Source organism: Rhinoraja longicauda, chromosome 3, assembly GCF_053455715.1.
Source record: "Rhinoraja longicauda isolate Sanriku21f chromosome 3, sRhiLon1.1, whole genome shotgun sequence".
NCBI classification, from domain to species: domain Eukaryota; kingdom Metazoa; phylum Chordata; class Chondrichthyes; order Rajiformes; family Arhynchobatidae; genus Rhinoraja; species Rhinoraja longicauda.
The window spans coordinates 40,957,168-40,974,279 of NC_135955.1; the positions used below are offsets into that span (position 1 = coordinate 40,957,168).

Below are 17,112 nucleotides of genomic sequence, written 5' to 3' on the forward strand. Positions count from 1 at the left end.
TTTAATCCCTTCATCCAAGTCATTAATGTATATTGTAAATAGCTGCGGTCCCAGCACCGAGCCTTGCGGTACCCCACTAGTTACTGCCTGTCATTCTGAAAGGGACCCATTTATCCCCATTCTTTGCTTTCTGTCTCCCTGACTCTGACTCCCAAGGCTATCTTGACCACTGACTCCCACAGCTATCTTGACTATACTTTTTCCCACCCTGTCTCCTGCAAAATGTCTATCCCCTACTCCCAATTCCTCCGTCTATGCCGCATCTGCGCCCAGGATGAGGTGTTTCACACGAGGGCATCAGAGATGTCCTCATTTAAGAAATGGGGCTTCGCCTCTTCCATTATAGATGAGGCTCTCACTAGGGCCTCTTCGATATCCCGCAGCTCTGCTCTTGCTCCCCCTCCCCCCATTCGTAACAAAGATAGAGTCCCCCTTGTCCTCACCTTCCACCCCATCAGCCAGCATATACAACAAATTATCCTCCAACATTTCTGTCACTTCCAACGGGATCCCACTACTGGCCACATCTTCCCATCTCCTCCCCTTTCTGCTTTCCGCAGAGACCGTTCCCTCCGTATTTCCCTGGTCCACTCGTCCCTTCCTAACCAAACCACCCCTTCCCCAGGCACTTTCCCCTGCAACCGCAGGAGATGCAACACCTGTCCCTCCCCCCTCGACTCCATCCAAGGACCCAAACAGTCTTTCCAGGTGAGGCAGAGGTTCACCTGCACCTCCAACCTCATCTATTGTATCCGCTGTTCCAGATGTCAACTTCTCTACATCGGCGAGACCAAACGCAGGCTCGGCGATCGTTTCGCTCAACCCCTTCGCTCAATCCGCCTTAACCAACCTGATCTCCCGGTGGCTGAGCACTTCAACTCCCCCTCCCACTCCCAGCCTGACCTTTCTGTCATGGGCCTCCTCCAGTGTCATAGTGAGGCCCACCACAAAGTGAAGGAACAGCACCTCATATTTCGCTTGGGCAGCTTACAGCCCAGCGATATGAACATTGATGTTTCTAACTTTAGATAGCTCCTCTGTCCCTCTCTTCCCCTCCCCCTTCCCAGTTCTCCCACTGTCTTCCTGTCTCCACCTATATCCTTCCTGTCTCCACCTATATCCTGTCTCCACCTATTGTTTGTAGGGGGTATGCACACCTGACCATAAAGGACAGTGATGTGTGAAATGGTCTGGCTGGACCTTGCTGTCCTTATGGTCAGGTGTGCATACCTCCTACAAACAGCATAGCAGTAAAACTCAGTTTATCTTTGTGTTAGTAGTGTCTGTCTATGTGTGAGTTTGGCCTTTAATAAACGTAGTGATATGCCTGTGTATGTGTTTGCCTCGTTGATCTAAATGAATGAATGAAAAGTGTTCTCATAGCGCAGCGCGTGTGTCAGCGTTTGATTTTAATGGTCAAAATGAATGCGACTAGAATCTTTGAATGAGATGTTATGATAAAGCACTTACAAATTCAATAAATTCCGACACCTATTTTTTAAATAATCACCAAAATCAACTTTATTCAAAAACAATATATTCCTATGAACGATGGATAACTGCATGCCAAAATCTTTTTTTTAAACGGACACTTCACACGAATGCAAAATATACCTAGAAATTTCACTGGACGGACCTTGCTGTCGGTTTGTTCACGTGTGAGTTGTGCTTGTAACACCTCCACATAAGTGCAGGTTTTCGTTGGTTGTCTTGCTTGCCATGGTCCCTGTCGTAGTGGACGTCCTAGGTAGCGAAGACTGAGTCGCTGGTTGTCGTCAGCTTGCCCTCGCCTATGTGGTAGGTTGTCTTAGCTTGTCGTGGACATTGTCGTAGGGTTAATTGTTTTGGCGATCTGCTACGACTTTTGACAGTCGCCGGCAGTCACCTAAAAAATCGCCTAAGTGGGACAGGCCCTTTATCAACATACTAGGGGCAGTTTACAGTGGCCAATTGACCTATCTATCTTTGGGATGCGAGAGGAAACGGGAGCTCTTGAAGGAATCCCATATTGCCACATGAAGAAAGTGCAAACTCCACACAGTGCTAGAAGTCAACGTAGAACACAAATCACTGGCACTGTGAGATAGTAACTTGAATGGCTATGGTATGCCCATAGCTGTGTTAACTAGAATTTAATACTTTAATAGATTAAAACTGTGTGGAAACAGGCCCTTCGGCCCAACTTGCCCACACCAGCCAACATTTCCCAGTTACTCGTCCCACCTGCCCATGTTGGTCCATATCCCTCCAAACCTGTCCTATCCATGTACCTGTCTAACTGTTTCTTAAATGTTGGGATAGTCCCTGCCTCAACTACCTCCTCTGGCAACTTGTTCCCACCACCCTTTGTGTGAAAAAGTTACCTCTCAGATTTCTATTAAATCTTCTCCCCTTCAACTTAAACCCTTAACCTATGTTCTCTGGTCCTCGATTCCCCTTCTCTCGGCAAGAGACTCTGTGCATCTACCCAAACTATTCCTCTCATGAGTTTATACACCTCTATAAGATCACCCTTAATCATCCTCCTGCGTTCCAAGGAATAGAGTCCCAGTCTAGTCAACCTCTCCCTGTAGCTCAGACCCTCTAGTCCTGGCAACATTCTTGTAAATCTTCTCTGTACCCTTTCCAGCTTGACAACATCTTTCCTATAACATGGTGCCCAGAACGGAACACAGTACTCTAAATGCGGCCTCTCCAACATCTTATACAACTAAAACATGACCTCCCAACTTCTATACTCAATACTCTTTGACTGATGAAGGCCAATGTTTCAAAAGCCTATTTGACTACCCTATCCACCTGTAAACTATGCACCTGCACTCCTAGATCCCTCTGCTCCTCAACACTCCGCAGAGCCCGACCATTCACTGTGTCGGCCCTGACCATGTTAGACTTCCCAAAATGTAACACCTCACATTTCTCTGTAATTATTAAAAATGTTTTTTTCATTGTGGCCTTACTGCACTCGAATATAGAAAATACAAAATTAAAATATAGATAACCCTTTGCTAATTCAGTGAGAAATGTTTTTACCCTTGGTATAATAGTAAAACGTAGCCAGGTTGTAAGACCATTAAAGTGCTTTGGGTCACGAGGCTACAGTTTTGTCACAAGTGACTTCCAATACAGAAGGCAAAAAATCTAAAGCAAAATGGATGCAAAGTATAACAATGTTACTTGCATTCAACGTGCATTTGAAGAGATCTATCAATGTACCCATGAATATAATTTGCAAGAGACTAGTACACAGGTGCAACAAGTTATTAGTAAAGCTTAAGCAGAATATTACTATTCATTGCTAAGGGAATTGAATCCAAAAAAGAGTCATGCTTCAGATGTACTGAACATTGGAGAGACCACATCTGGAATATTATGTATTCAATGAAGGATGTCAAGGTGGTGGAAGCAACTTAAAGAAGATTTACTAGATTGAGTGGATATGAAGATGATGTTTTCTCTCATGGGAGAACCTGAAAATCGGGACTACGTTTTAAAAATAATAGGTTACCCATTTCTTCAAATACGAGGCCAGATTTTGGGAGGAACACAGATTTCTCTGCTAGGACTGTGCAAGCAAAGTCTTTGAATATTTTTAAGATGAAGATGGATGGATAGATAGATGGATAGATAAGTATGAGTAAGTAAGGTGTGAAAGACTACTGCAAGTAGATGAGAATGTGGAAATGAGGTTACTATCAGATCAAACATGATTTCATTAAATAGCGGAATAGGCTTGAGGAGCCTACTCGCTTACACTTGCCAATTCTTCTTGTATTCTTTTGTCCCACCATCTTTGAGACTAGAAAGCTGTTTCTTAATATCACATGGAATGAATGAAATTGATTGAATTAGTTTATGTTATGGTGGAGCTCATAGGAATGGCCGTGGTTGGTCATCTATGCAAAAGATTGCAAATGCTTCAGATTTGTCGTTCAACCGTTGGGCTCCTCATGGAAACACAGCAGAATACCAGGACCATCTCTGATTTGCCAGAATCTCAATTAGACAGAAAGCACAGATTTCACTTTCTTTGTTGTGTGTACCAGAATGATTTTTTTACATACGGGGCACTTTAGGGGATTTATCCCATGTTAAAGAATCAATAATAGACACAAAAAGCTGGAGTAACTCAGCGGGACAGGCAACATCTCTGGAGAGAAAGAATGGGTGACGTTTCAGGTCGAGATTCTTCTTCAGACTCAATATTTGGCTACTGATCATGAGGTGGAGTTGGAGAAAGAAGATAAAGTAGTGTTCGGGTTGGAATTAAAATGTTTTAAAGAAAATCAATTTAGCTGATGACTTGTAGTTAATTTCTTCAATTTTGAAATTGCCAAATTTGTTTTGATTTGGAAATTGAGGAGTTAATTTATCATATATGAATTATATAAAAAATATCCCCAAAGAAACTATGATTAATTCAATATAAACTTAACGTGTGTCTTGCTGATGAATGTAATGTTCTGCACCACCAACTTTCTCTTCAAGGACTTTTGTTACATTTATGCAAGTGGTTGTAGTTATTTTGAGAGAGCAATTCGATAATGGCTTTTATTACATTATAGATAATAATTCTAAAACAAGAAATAAGTAAATGTCAATAGAAAGGTAAATACTATCTCGACTGTTGCATATGGACTTGCTGTTCTGGTGTGATTTTACTTCACAAAATGTACCAACAGGGACAACTCAGATGCCTCAGTCCATTCACTGGCTGCTTTCAGCATGCTTAGAGGTGGCATGAAGCCCTGCAGAAGGGTCTTATAAATCTGATTATTTTGAAAACTTGATTTCCAGTAAGTGTTCTTTATTGATGATAATTAACCATCAAGTTTCTTGTTTCATTGAGAAGTTGAGCAAATTTATGGATGATATTAAGAGCAAATTTTGACTGCAGTTTATGTTTACTGTTGTCTGTTATTGCTCCCAAACAGCCGTATCCTCATTTCATGCCTCGAAGACTGCCAGGACGCAGATATCGCTCACAGCAACCCTTACCACCTCCACCATATCATCCCAGCTTCTTGCCATATTTCCTGTACGTGAGTTTAGTACCTTCAACTGTATTATGATAGTTAAGTATTTATTTCCTATGAAATGTTTGGAAAGTTTTGCACCCTAGTCATTCAGTGGCTTAACCAAGTAACTGGGTGAATGTACAATCTGCCAGCTCTGCAGAATGGGGGATGTAGATATTCAAAAAAGTACAGGAATGCTGAGCAGGGAATTTTGATCAATTGTGATAAAAGTTGTGGTTTACCAGTTTCCAATGTTGAGATTATTTTTTTGTATTTACTTCATTTTCTGCTCACTAACTGAACAAAGAGAAGAAAATCAAAATAAATGTTGTTTCTATCAGCATTGGAACTTTACAAAATTCAACTCAGTGCTGGAAATGCTCAGCCCGCATCTGTGGATATGATGTTTCAGGTCAATAACATTCCATTACAAATGTAGGACTGAGCATAAAATGTGCAAAAGACTTGCAATGGGATCATTTAACAAACTGAGTGAAAACTGCAACTCCCCTTGCTGAGTTGATTCAAATATTGGAAAATTCTGATGAGCCCATGTTAAATTCGCAAAATGTGTTTTTAATATATTCTTTGGCATGTGGCCACTTCAGAGAAGGTAACGAGTTATTGGCTATCCATGATTTCCATATAATAAGACAGCAGTGGAAAATCCTTGTGGTGATGCACCGCCTTAGAGGTAGTCATTTTCAGAATGCTCGTGAACATCCACATGCTAGCTAAAATATAGATAGGAGGAATAGGAAAATAACATGAATATATGGCTGCCGTGCATGTGGTGGGATGGAGGAATTCAGATCCCTGGAACATTGGGATATGTTTTGAGGAAAGCAGGACCAATACAAACTGGATGAATTGCACCCGAGCAGGATAGGGACTAATATCCTGGGGGCCGGGAAGGTGAGAGGATAGGGAAGAAGGGCTTGGTGTTAATCTGCGCTGTTAAAGGGTTTAAACTAGAATGCCAGGAGATGAGGAACAAATATAAAAGCTTGGAAAATAGGAAACAAAATGAAATATAAAAGGAAGAAGCAAAAGTGGACGACTGAGAATAAGGCTGAGAGTTAAATGAAGCTACAGCACACCGAAAAGCTTTGAGAGCTAATAACATAATAAAGGCAGATCTTAAGGCATGGTGCCATAATGGTGAGGCATTACATCAATCAATCAGTTCAATCATTCAATCTAGAGAAATGTGGGAACTGAAAGAATAAAATAGTAAAGAAATAATGTTTGGAAATTAGGAGCAAAAGCTAACATATCTGCAGGGCCTGGTAGTCTACATCCCAGAATACTAAATTTAGTATTTACTAAAATTAGATTTAGCTCTGAGGGTTAAAGGAATCAAGGGATTTTGGAAAAAAGCAGGAACGGGGTACTGATTTTAGATGATCAGCCATGACCATATTGAATGGCGGTGCTGGCTCGAAGGGCCGAATGGGCTACTCCTGCACCTATTTTTCTATGTTCTGTGTTTCTAAAGAAAGTCACAAAATGCTGGAATAACTCAGCGGGTAACATCTCTGGAGAGAAGGGAGAAGGGCCTCTGCCCGAAACGTCACCCATTCCTTCTCTCCAGAGATGCTGCCTGTCCCACTGAGTTACTCCAGCATTTTGTGCCTATCTTCCGTGTAAACCAGCATCTGCAGTTCCTTCTTACACAAACTGAAGAAAGTGATCCTACAAGTAGACGCAATAGTACTCATTTTACAACATTATTTACACTATTATGTGGCAATTATATCTCCACTATTTTAAAAAAGGGTGGAGACAAATGAAATTACATACTGGTGAAAGTCTTAATTTCAGTGGTAGAGAAAATGATCGTTTTTATTATAAAAGTGTAATAACAGGAAAACATTAACTTAATTGGATAAAGTCAGCATGAGTTTATGGTCAAGAAATCATGCTTCGCAATTTGCTAGACCTTTTTTGAGAATGTACCTAAGGGAGAACCAGTGGATAAGATGCTTTTGGACTTTGCGATGGCCTTTGAAGGCCATAGTTAAGAAGTTAGTATATAAAATTAAAGCACATACTTTAGCATGTGTAGAAAATTGTTAAATGACAGTAAGCAGAGAACTGAAATAAATGGGTGGGTGGGATGGTAGATCAAATCCTACAGTTATCGGTGATAGGGCCTGAGTTATACTAAAGTGAGAATGTCTGACTACAGCTGATTAAGCTAATACAGGTGAGACCTCATCTGGAACTTTGTATGCAGTTTTGGTCTCTGAGAAAAGATCATCTTGCTATGGAAGGTGCGCAAGGATGTCTATTTATCCAGATTAATTCCTAGGATGTCAAGATTGTCATATATGGAACAATTACGTCAATTGGACCAATATTAATCGTAAGAAGAATGCGGCAACATCTACTAAAAACCTATAATATTCGAACAGTCATATTTTTGACAGTGCAGAACCATGGTTCGGGGAGGAGAGAGTGGGTGTCAGTCACAACTTCAGGGTATGGAGTATGCAATTTAGAGCAGAGATCAAGAACAATTTCTTCTTTCAGAGCATAGTGAACTTTTGAAATTCTTATCACAGAAGACAGTGGAGGCCAAGTCGTTCAGCATATTCCAAAAGAAAGTATCAAGTGGTTAGAATACATAGAAACAAAGAAAATAGATGCAGGAGGAGGCCATTCGGCCCTTCAAACCAGCACCGCCATTCATTGGCTGATCATCCACAATCAGTAACCTGTGCCCAATTTCTCCCCATATCCCTTGATTCCACTAGCCCCCAGAGCTCTATCTCACTCTCTTAAACTCATCCCGTGATTTGGCCTCCACTGCCCTCTGCGGCAGAGAATTCCACAAATTCACAACTCTCAACTCTCTGGGTGAAAAAGTTCCTTCCCACCTCAGTTTTAAATGGCCTCCCCTTTATTCTAAGACTGTGGCCCCTGGTTCTGGACTTCCCCCAACATTGGGAAAATTTTTCCTGCATCTAGCTTGTCCAGTCCCTTTATAATTTTATATGACTGTATAAGGTCCCCTCTTATCCTTCTAAACTCCAGTGAATACAAGCCTAGTCTTTTCAATCTTTCCACATATGACAGTCCCGCCATCCCAGGGATCAATCTCGTGAACCTACGCTGCACTGCCACAATTACAAGGATGTCCTTCCTCAAATTAAGAGACCAAAACTGTACACAATACTCCAGATGTGGTCTTACCAGGGCCCTATACAACTGCAGAAGAACCTCTTTACTCCTATACTGAAATCCACTCGTTATGAAGGCCAACATGCCATTAGCTTTCTTCACTGCCTGCTGTACCTGCATGCCAACTTTCAGTGGCTGGTGTACAAGGACACCCAGGTCTCGCTGCACTTCCCCCTTACCTAAACTGACACCATTGAGATAATAATCTGCCTCCTTGTTTTTACTGCCAAAGTGGATAACCTCGCATTTATCTACATTATACTGCATCTGCAATGCATCTGCCCACTCACTCAACCTGTCCAGGTCACCCTGCAACCTCCTAACATCCTCTTCGCAGTTCACACTGCCACCCAGCTTTGTGTCATTTGCAAACTTGCTAGTGTTACTTCTAATTCCTTTATCCAAATCATTAATATATATTGTAAATAGTTGCTGCTCCAACACCGAGCCTTGCGGCACCACTCACCCACTGCCTGCCATTCTGAAAAGGACCAGTTTACTCCTACTCTTTGTTTCCATGTCAACACCCTACCCCCAATACCATGTGCTGTAATTTTGCTCAACAATCTCCCGTGTGGGAACTTATCAAAGGCTTTATGAAAGTCTAGATACACTACATCCACTGGCTCCCCTTCATCCATTTTACTTGTCACATCCTCAAAAAATTCCAGAACAGTAGTTAAGCATGATTTCCCTTTCATAAATCCATGTTGACTTGGACTTATCCTTGTACTGCTATCCAAATGCACCGTTATTACCTCTTTAATAATTGACTCCAGCATCTTCCCCACCACCGATGTCAGGCTAACTGGTCTGTAATTCCCCGTTTTCTCTCTCTCGCTCCTTTCTTGAAAAGTGGGATAACATTACCTATCCTCCAATCCGCAGAAACTGATCCTGAATCTATTGAGCATTGGAAAATGATCACCAATGCGTCCGCTATTTCTAGAGCCACCTCCCTGAGTACCCTGGGATGCAGACTGTCAGGCCCTGGGGATTTATCAACCTTCAGTCCCATCAGTCTACCCAATACTATTTCTCGCCTAATGCAAATTTCTTTCAATTCCTCTATCCCCCTAGATCCTCTGCCTCTAGTACATCTGGGATATTGTTTGTGTCTTCCTCGGTGAAGACAGATCCGAATACCTGTTCAACTCTTCTGCCATTTCCTTGTTACCCATAATAATTTCACCCTTGTCTGCCTTCAAGGGACCCACATTTGTCTTTGCTAATCTTTTTTTCTTAACTTTCCCCGGTGAGGGACGAATAAAGGAATATATTATTATTATTATTATTAACATATCTAAAGAAGCTTTTACTGTCCTTTATATTCTTGGCCAGCTTCCCCTCGTACTTCATCTTTTCAGCCCATATTGCCCGTTTTGTTACCTTTTGTTGTCCTTTGAAAGTTTCCCAATCCTCTGGCTTCCTGCTACTCTTTGCTGTGTTATACATCTTTTCTTTTAGTTTTATTCTATCCTTAACTTCTCTTGTCAGCCACGGTTGCCTCCTACTCCCCTTAGAATCTTTCTTCCGCTTTGGAATGAAATGATCCTGCATCTTCCGGATTATGCCCAGAAATTCCTGCCATTGCTGTTCCACTGTCATTCCTGCTAGGATCCCTTTCCAGTCGACCTTGGCCAGCTCCCCTCTCATGCCTTCATAGTCCCCTTTGTTCAACTGCAACACTGACACTTCCGATTTAACTTTCTCCCTCTCAAATTGCAGATTAAAACTAATCATATTATGATCACTACCTCCAAGCGGTTCCTTTACCTCGAGTTCTCTTATCAAATCTAGTTCATTGGACAACACTAAATCCAGAATTGCCTTTTCTCTGGTAGGCTCCAGTACAAGCTGCTCTAAGAATCCATCTCGGAGGCACTCTACAAACTCTCTTTCTTGGGGTCCAGAACCAACATGATTTTCCCAGTCTACCTGCATATTGAAATCCCCCATCACCACAGTGGCATTAGCTTTGTTACATGCCAGTTATAACACCTGCTGCAACTTACACCCTACATCCAGGCTACTATTTGGGGGTCTGTAGATAACTCCAATTAGTGTCTTCTTATCTTTATAATTCTTCAACTCTATCCACAGTGACTCTACCTCGTCAGCCCCTATGTCACCCCTCACAAGGGACTGAATTTCGTCCCTCACCAACAGAGCTACCCCACCTCCTCTGCCCACTTGCCTGTCCTTTCTATAGGATGCATATACATTGCCAGCATGTGTGGAAGCAGGTTCCATCATAGTCTTCAAGAGTAAATTGGATAAATATATGCTGAGGAATAACTTGCAAGGATCTGAAGAAGAGGCTGGAATTGCTGAAAATTGCTATAACGGAGAGCCAAACATGATGGGCTAAATGGCTCCCTCCTGAGCTATAACTAGTCTACTTGGAAAAAATGTTCTTATACTGAAGGAATCAAAGGATTTGGGGTGAAGGTGAGAACAGGATACTGAAGTGGATGATGTTTTGCCGTGTCATACTGAATGGCGGAGCAGTCCCTGAAGACTGAATGACCTAATCCTCCTCCTATTTTCTATATACTTCTGAACATTTGGTAAGTAGTCCCGGGATTTTGATCTAGCAACAATGAAGATCTACAACACTTTGCCAAGTCTAGTTGAGGAAACAGGAATTAAGCTTGTGTTTCACAATATTCATAAAAGCTTTGTCTCCATCTGTTTGTGATGTGATGAAGCCATGGATCTGGGAGATGCTGTCAAAGAAGTCATAGCAAAACATTGCATTTCGTAAGTCAAACAGAGTTGAGGGACTGAACCATTTAAGATGGTGAATGGGATGTTTTTGAAACAGTCTAGTATTGTGCTTTTATGTTATTGGAGCAACATCTATTCAGACAAGTGGAATATTCCCCTTTCTTAAAGTACCATGCGGTAGTGAAAAAGCGGAGTAAAGAGGTGCATTATCTGCTGGAGGGTCTCGGTGTGTCAGGGGAGGCATAAGAATGGTTCCATGACTGCTACAAATCAGTGGAATTGGCCATGTTCAGGGATTCAACAGAGGAATCTGATTAATATTTTATTGTTTTCGCTGACTTCATAAAGAAATGTGTGGATGTATGTGTACCCACAAACATTCTGAACCTTCCCCAACCTGAAGCCCTAAATAAACCAGAAGATTTGTAATTTATTGAAGGCTAAATCTGTGGTGTTTAAGACTGGCGAAACAGAGTGGTATAAGGTAATCCATGTCCAGCCTCCTGTCGGTCTTGCAAGAACGAAGAGCCAATTCCAGACCAAGCTGGAATCACAGATTAACTATGGCAGGGCTTGCTGGCCAGTCCATCGCAGGCACAGCGCTCCTTAACATTGCAAACATCTGTATTAGGTGCTGCCTCAAGAGAGGATCCGTCATCAAGGATCCCCACCTTCTCGGGCCAAGCCGCCTTTTGCTACAATTGGACCCCCGAAGTCTCACATAACCAGGTTCGGGAATAACTATTTTCCTACAATCACCAGATTCCTATACAGATCTATGCAATTTGAAATCAGTACTTCAGTAACAGAACACGATGGACCAGCCTTTGCCCTACCTTGGATTTGTTTTTTCTAATTGTGTTTTGCACTAATGTCTTGTTTCAGCAGTCTTTTCCTTTCCATCATCTTGTATAATTTGTCTTTTGCATGTTGCCTGAGTCTGTGTGTCTAATGCTTCTGCAAACCAGTTTTTCACTGTACCTGTAGTCACCATACTTGTACATATGATGAATTTAGACTTGACATCTTCAGGTAACAATACCATCAATGCAGCTGCTTCAGTTCAGTTTCTGGTGAAGGTTCTCTCTATAATATGCTGCATAACCTGTTTAGGATGCATGGTATCCTGATTTTAGGTGCATGCTTAGTACTGCTAATAGACTACAGCTCTGCCTTTAATACCATTATACCATCCAAGCTTATCACCAGACAGGCGATTTGGTGTCAGCATTCATCTCTGCAACTGGATCCTCGACTTCCTGACCAACAGACCCCAATCAGTGAGGATAGGGCATTAATCATTCTCTACGATAATCCTCAACACTTGTGCTCCGCAAGGGATGTGTTCTTAACCCCCTTCTTTACTCCTTGTACACCCACAACTATGCAGCCATGTACAAATCCAATTGAGAATTTTCAAGTCTCTTTATCTAGCTTCAAACTAGCCTTAAATCAGTAGCATCATGTCACCTGGTATTTGTGGTTAATGAATCAGAAATCCAGACCAGTTCAGATCTTTAGATTATACAAGTTAATAAAATGGAGAGATCTGGGGACATGTAACTGGATCCTCGACTTCCTGACCAACAGACCCCAATCAGTGAGGATAGGGGACAAATCACCCTCCACGATAATCCTCAACAAGGATGCATTCTCAGCCTCCTTCTTTACTCCTTGTGCTCCCACGACTGTGCAGCCATGTACAAATCTAATTTAATTTTCAAATTCGCAGAAGACACCACCATTGTTGGCGGATATCAAATATTGATGAGAAGGATTACAGGAAGGAGATCGAGAACCTCGTGTCCTAGTGTGGAGTCAACAACTTTTCAATGTCAGCAAAACAAAGGAGATAGTGATCGACCTTAGGAAGCGAAGCGGTACACATACCACAGTTTGCACTGATGGCACCGAAGTAGGGATGGTTGAAAATTTCAAATTCCTAGGAGTCAATATCACCAACAACTTCTCCTGGACCACGCATATTGAAGCAACGACCAGGAAAGTACACCGATGGCTATACATCCTTAGAAGGCTTAGGAAGTTTGGCATGTCCCCTACAACTCTCACCAACTTCTACAGATGCACCATAGAAAGCATTTTATCACAGCTTGGTTGGGAACAGCTCCATCCAAGACCGCAAGAAACTGCAGCGAATTTTGGACACAGCCCAGACCATCACACAAACCAACCTCCCTTCTGTTGACTCCATTTATATCTCATGCTGCCTCGCCAAGGCCAGCAGCATAATCAAGGTTGAGTGGCACCTTGGCCACTACCTCTTCTCTCTCCCTTCAGAAAAAAAGTGTGAAAACATACATCTCTTGATTCTGGGCCAGTTTCTTCCCAGCTGTTATCAAGCAACTGAATCATCCTACCACAACCAGAGAGCAGTGCTGAACTACTATCTACCTCATTAATGACCCTCGAACTATCCGTGATCGAACTTTGCTGGCTTTATCTTGCACTAAAGGTTATACCCTTATCATGTCTCTTTCACTGTAAATGGCTTGATTGTAATCATGTTTTGTTTTGCTGCTGACTGGTTAGCACACAACAAAAGCTTTTCACTGTACCTCGGTGCACGTGACAATAAACTGAACTGAACTGAACTGAAACTGATAAAATGGCATGCTTTTGTTTTGCAGTTTGAAAGAAACCAAGATTTATTTTTTCATGTGATATTAGATTGTGGCATATGCTGAGTCATGAGTTTAAACGTTATGCTGGAAAATGACTCTTTTGCCACACTTGTCCTGAAGTGCCTCATGGGTCCCTGTTTTGAGTTACATGATTGGTTCTGAATCTATCCTTTAAGCACAGGATGTGATAATGGGAGTTGGGGTTCATACGTTTGCAACGCGGTAACTCCTGTCGGTACTAATGTTATCTAGGAAAGATAGATTCGTGAGGAAAGGATCAAGTTGATGTTATCCTCATGCATAATTCTGATATGGATTTGACCTGCAGCCATGCCCTTCAATAACAACACACAGCCTCTTTTGACAAAAGACATTGAAGTCTCTCGTCCAGAGTACTTTCAAAGCTCCTTGCTAGCTTCTGCTGCTTTAAAGTTATCTTCATTATGAAAGTGCACTAATTCTCCATCTAAGGAGATTATTTCTATGTTATATTTTATATGTTATTTGTAGATTTTTCTTTTCCCCATGGTTTGATCTAATGGCATAAAACTTCCTCAGTTCTGGTCCAAATCGACCGTGCTGCCACCTCTGATTGATTTGTCCTACCTGGTGGTCGGGCATGGTGATAAAGGGGCTTTTAGGAAGTTGGCTGAAAGTTTTGAAAGGTTTGATTTTGTGAGTATAACTTTTTTCAGATTGTTTGTCTATTCTGTTGACATCTCTCTTAATTTTGGCAGATGTTCTCTGATCTTAATGAGATGAGCTTTTATGAGGCTAGCTAGCTGAGTGGCTTTTGCTCAGAACTGAACAAGAAGTGGTTGGTGGGCTGTCTTTTTTTTGTTTTCTACTCTCTCAAAGCAATTGATGACATATAAAATTATTTCCAAGCATAATAGATTATCAAACATAATACTAAGAGAGTCAAAGAGGGCCAGATTCAGCAAGATGAGCATTTTGTTATGATAGAATGAAATAAAAAATGTTCTGATGAAGGGTCCTCAAGATAAATGGGGAATGGGACTGGTGTGTGTGTGGCTTGAGTGCTGGCACAGACTCAATGGGCCAAATGGCCGCCTCCTATTCTTTAAGGTTATATCAGTAATTTGCAAATTTGGCTGCAATACAAATCATTTTTTCATCTCATATACATTACGGCAATGAGGCCCCTGAAGGGATCCCATGGCACCCCGTTAGGTACAGCTTGCCAAAAAACAAAATGACCCATTTATCCCTACTTTGTTTTCTGTTAGGCAATACTCTATCTCTGAGGAACTGCAGATGCTGGTTAATACACAAAAAGGACACAAAGTGCTGAAGTAACTCAGCAGGTCAGGCAGCATCTCTGGAGAATATGGAGAGGTGACACTTTCGAGTCAATCAAAATGTCACATCCACATTCTGCAGAGATGCTGCTGAGTTGCACCAGCACTTTGTCTCTTTTTGATTACTCTATCCCTGCTCCTATAGCCATGTCTTAGTGCTATGAGCTGCTGTTCAGTTGTTTTTTAATGCAATACTCTTATCAATTGGATTCTGGAAATTCAAATACAATTGCATCTATTTGATCTCCTTTATCCATCCTGTTTGTTAATCTCAAAAAAGTCTCAATTGAATGCTTTCCCCTGGCATTCAGCCTCTTAAAGTACAACAGCTCACACTTGCTTAGATTAAACTCCATCTGCCATTTCTCCGCCCATTGCTGTAACTGATCTATATCTTGCTATATACTTTGGCAACCTTCCTAATTATGTGTAAATGGACTAATTTTGGTGTTGTCTGCAAACTTACTAAGCACCACATTTACATGTATGTCCAAGTCATTTATGTATGTCACAAACAACAGAAATCTCAGCTTAGATGCTTATGGAAGTCCACTGGTCACAGAGATCCCGGCCAGAAGAACACCCTTCTACCAAAAAAATATGACTTTTGCCTTCAATATTCATTATTACTTTCTTTGCCTTCAATATTTTGGATTTCTTTAGTTAGCTCTATTCTCTCTTGCACATCAATGACCTAAATGCGTAATTATTACGTAGTGATTTCACATTTACTATTACTGTTTTTAGCTTCACATTCCAGTTTGAATTAACTGTTTAAATTTCTGGTCTGATGTGAGATTTGAACATATTTTTGTTTAAGCATAATATTAAAGCATATAGAAGGTAAGAACAATATATAGGATAAATACAATATATGCATTTTCCTACAGTCATATAAGATATGTTTTGAGTAGCTCATTTTAACGATTAAAACCAGTATAATCCATAGACCAACTTTGGAATGAAGGATTTGTAAAACATACATTAACTACTCCCGAAAAACAGATGGAAAATCTAAACAATGACAGGAACAGTAAATGTAATAACAAAGAACTGCAGTTGCTAGTTTGTACCAAAGATAGACATGAAATGATGTGAGTAACTCAGCGGGTCAGGCAGCATCTCTGGAGAACATGGATAAGTGACGTTTGGGTTGGGACCTTTCCTCAGACTGATTGAAGTATGGAGAGTGGGAGGGAAAAAACGGAAGCGAGAGAAAAACAGGACAAATCAGGGCTGGGACCAGATCTCAGGTAAGGAGGTTCCCCGATAGGCCGATTGTTGAATAGAAATGTGTGAGTCCAAGATGAATACATTGTTGTGAACATGTGGAGCTGGTTACCAGAGTTTTAGTGGAGAAGAGGGGATGTTTGTAAAAGTCACCTAAAATTGGAGAATTCAATATTCATATCGTTGGGTTGGAAGCAACCCAAGCGAAATATGAGGTGCTGCTACTCCAATTTGTGTGTGGCCTCACTCTGGCAATGGAGGATGGAAATTTCAATATTTTTCATGATTACGAGCATTTAATTGATTTTGAAACTATAATTAACTTTGCTTATTATATACAATATTGTTTATCACTAAATAACCTAGTGTACTTCTTTTCTCTTTAAAATAGACTGACGTATGTAAACATATGAAAGCACGTTGACAGATAAATACAGTATAATGTTAATTTTTTGGTAAAAATGTATGCAATTCTGTTTGGAAGCCCCATAGGATCATTAGTGGGGATCCTAACTTAATTTTTATTTAATATTCTCTCACTCGTTGTAGGTTTGGGACAAATTGTAGCATTCTTCATGTCAGTTGATCTAACTCAACACAGTCTGATATCAGACTCTTGCCTCTGTATTCCTTAATGTACTGTGCATGTGGCACATTAAAATAGAAGAGATTTAGTTTGTCGATGAAGACGCTTGAACTTCTACAGATGTGCAGTAGAGAGCATATTGACTGGTTGCATCACGCCCTTGTTCAGCAATTCAAATGCCCAGGAATGAAGGAGATTACAAAAGTGGTTGATCACGGGTTGATCATGGGATCCCATCATCGACAGGATCTATAGGAAGCTCTATCTTCAAAAGGCAGCCAGTACCAAAGCAGTACCCTCTAGCCTACCACTGGGAAGGAAGTATAGAAATCACTACCATGTCAATGGCGCCACTGCCCTCGCAGCTGCGGCTTACCTGCGGTCCGTTTGTCTTTGTG

The 17,112-nt window shown here is 41.2% G+C and overlaps 1 protein-coding gene across 4 annotated transcripts in view; it reads left to right on the top strand.

The window, feature by feature from the left end:
* The window catches only part of LOC144591950 (E3 ubiquitin-protein ligase RNF38), a 129,831-nt gene that overhangs the window by 98,283 nt on the left and 14,436 nt on the right, over positions 1-17,112 (top strand). For all 4 annotated transcript variants that reach the window (XM_078396006.1, XM_078396007.1, XM_078396008.1 and 1 more), the window contains one exon: positions 4,935-5,038. In XM_078396006.1, coding sequence (XP_078252132.1) covers positions 4,935-5,038 — 104 coding nt within the window. The remainder of the gene's footprint in view (positions 1-4,934; positions 5,039-17,112) is intronic.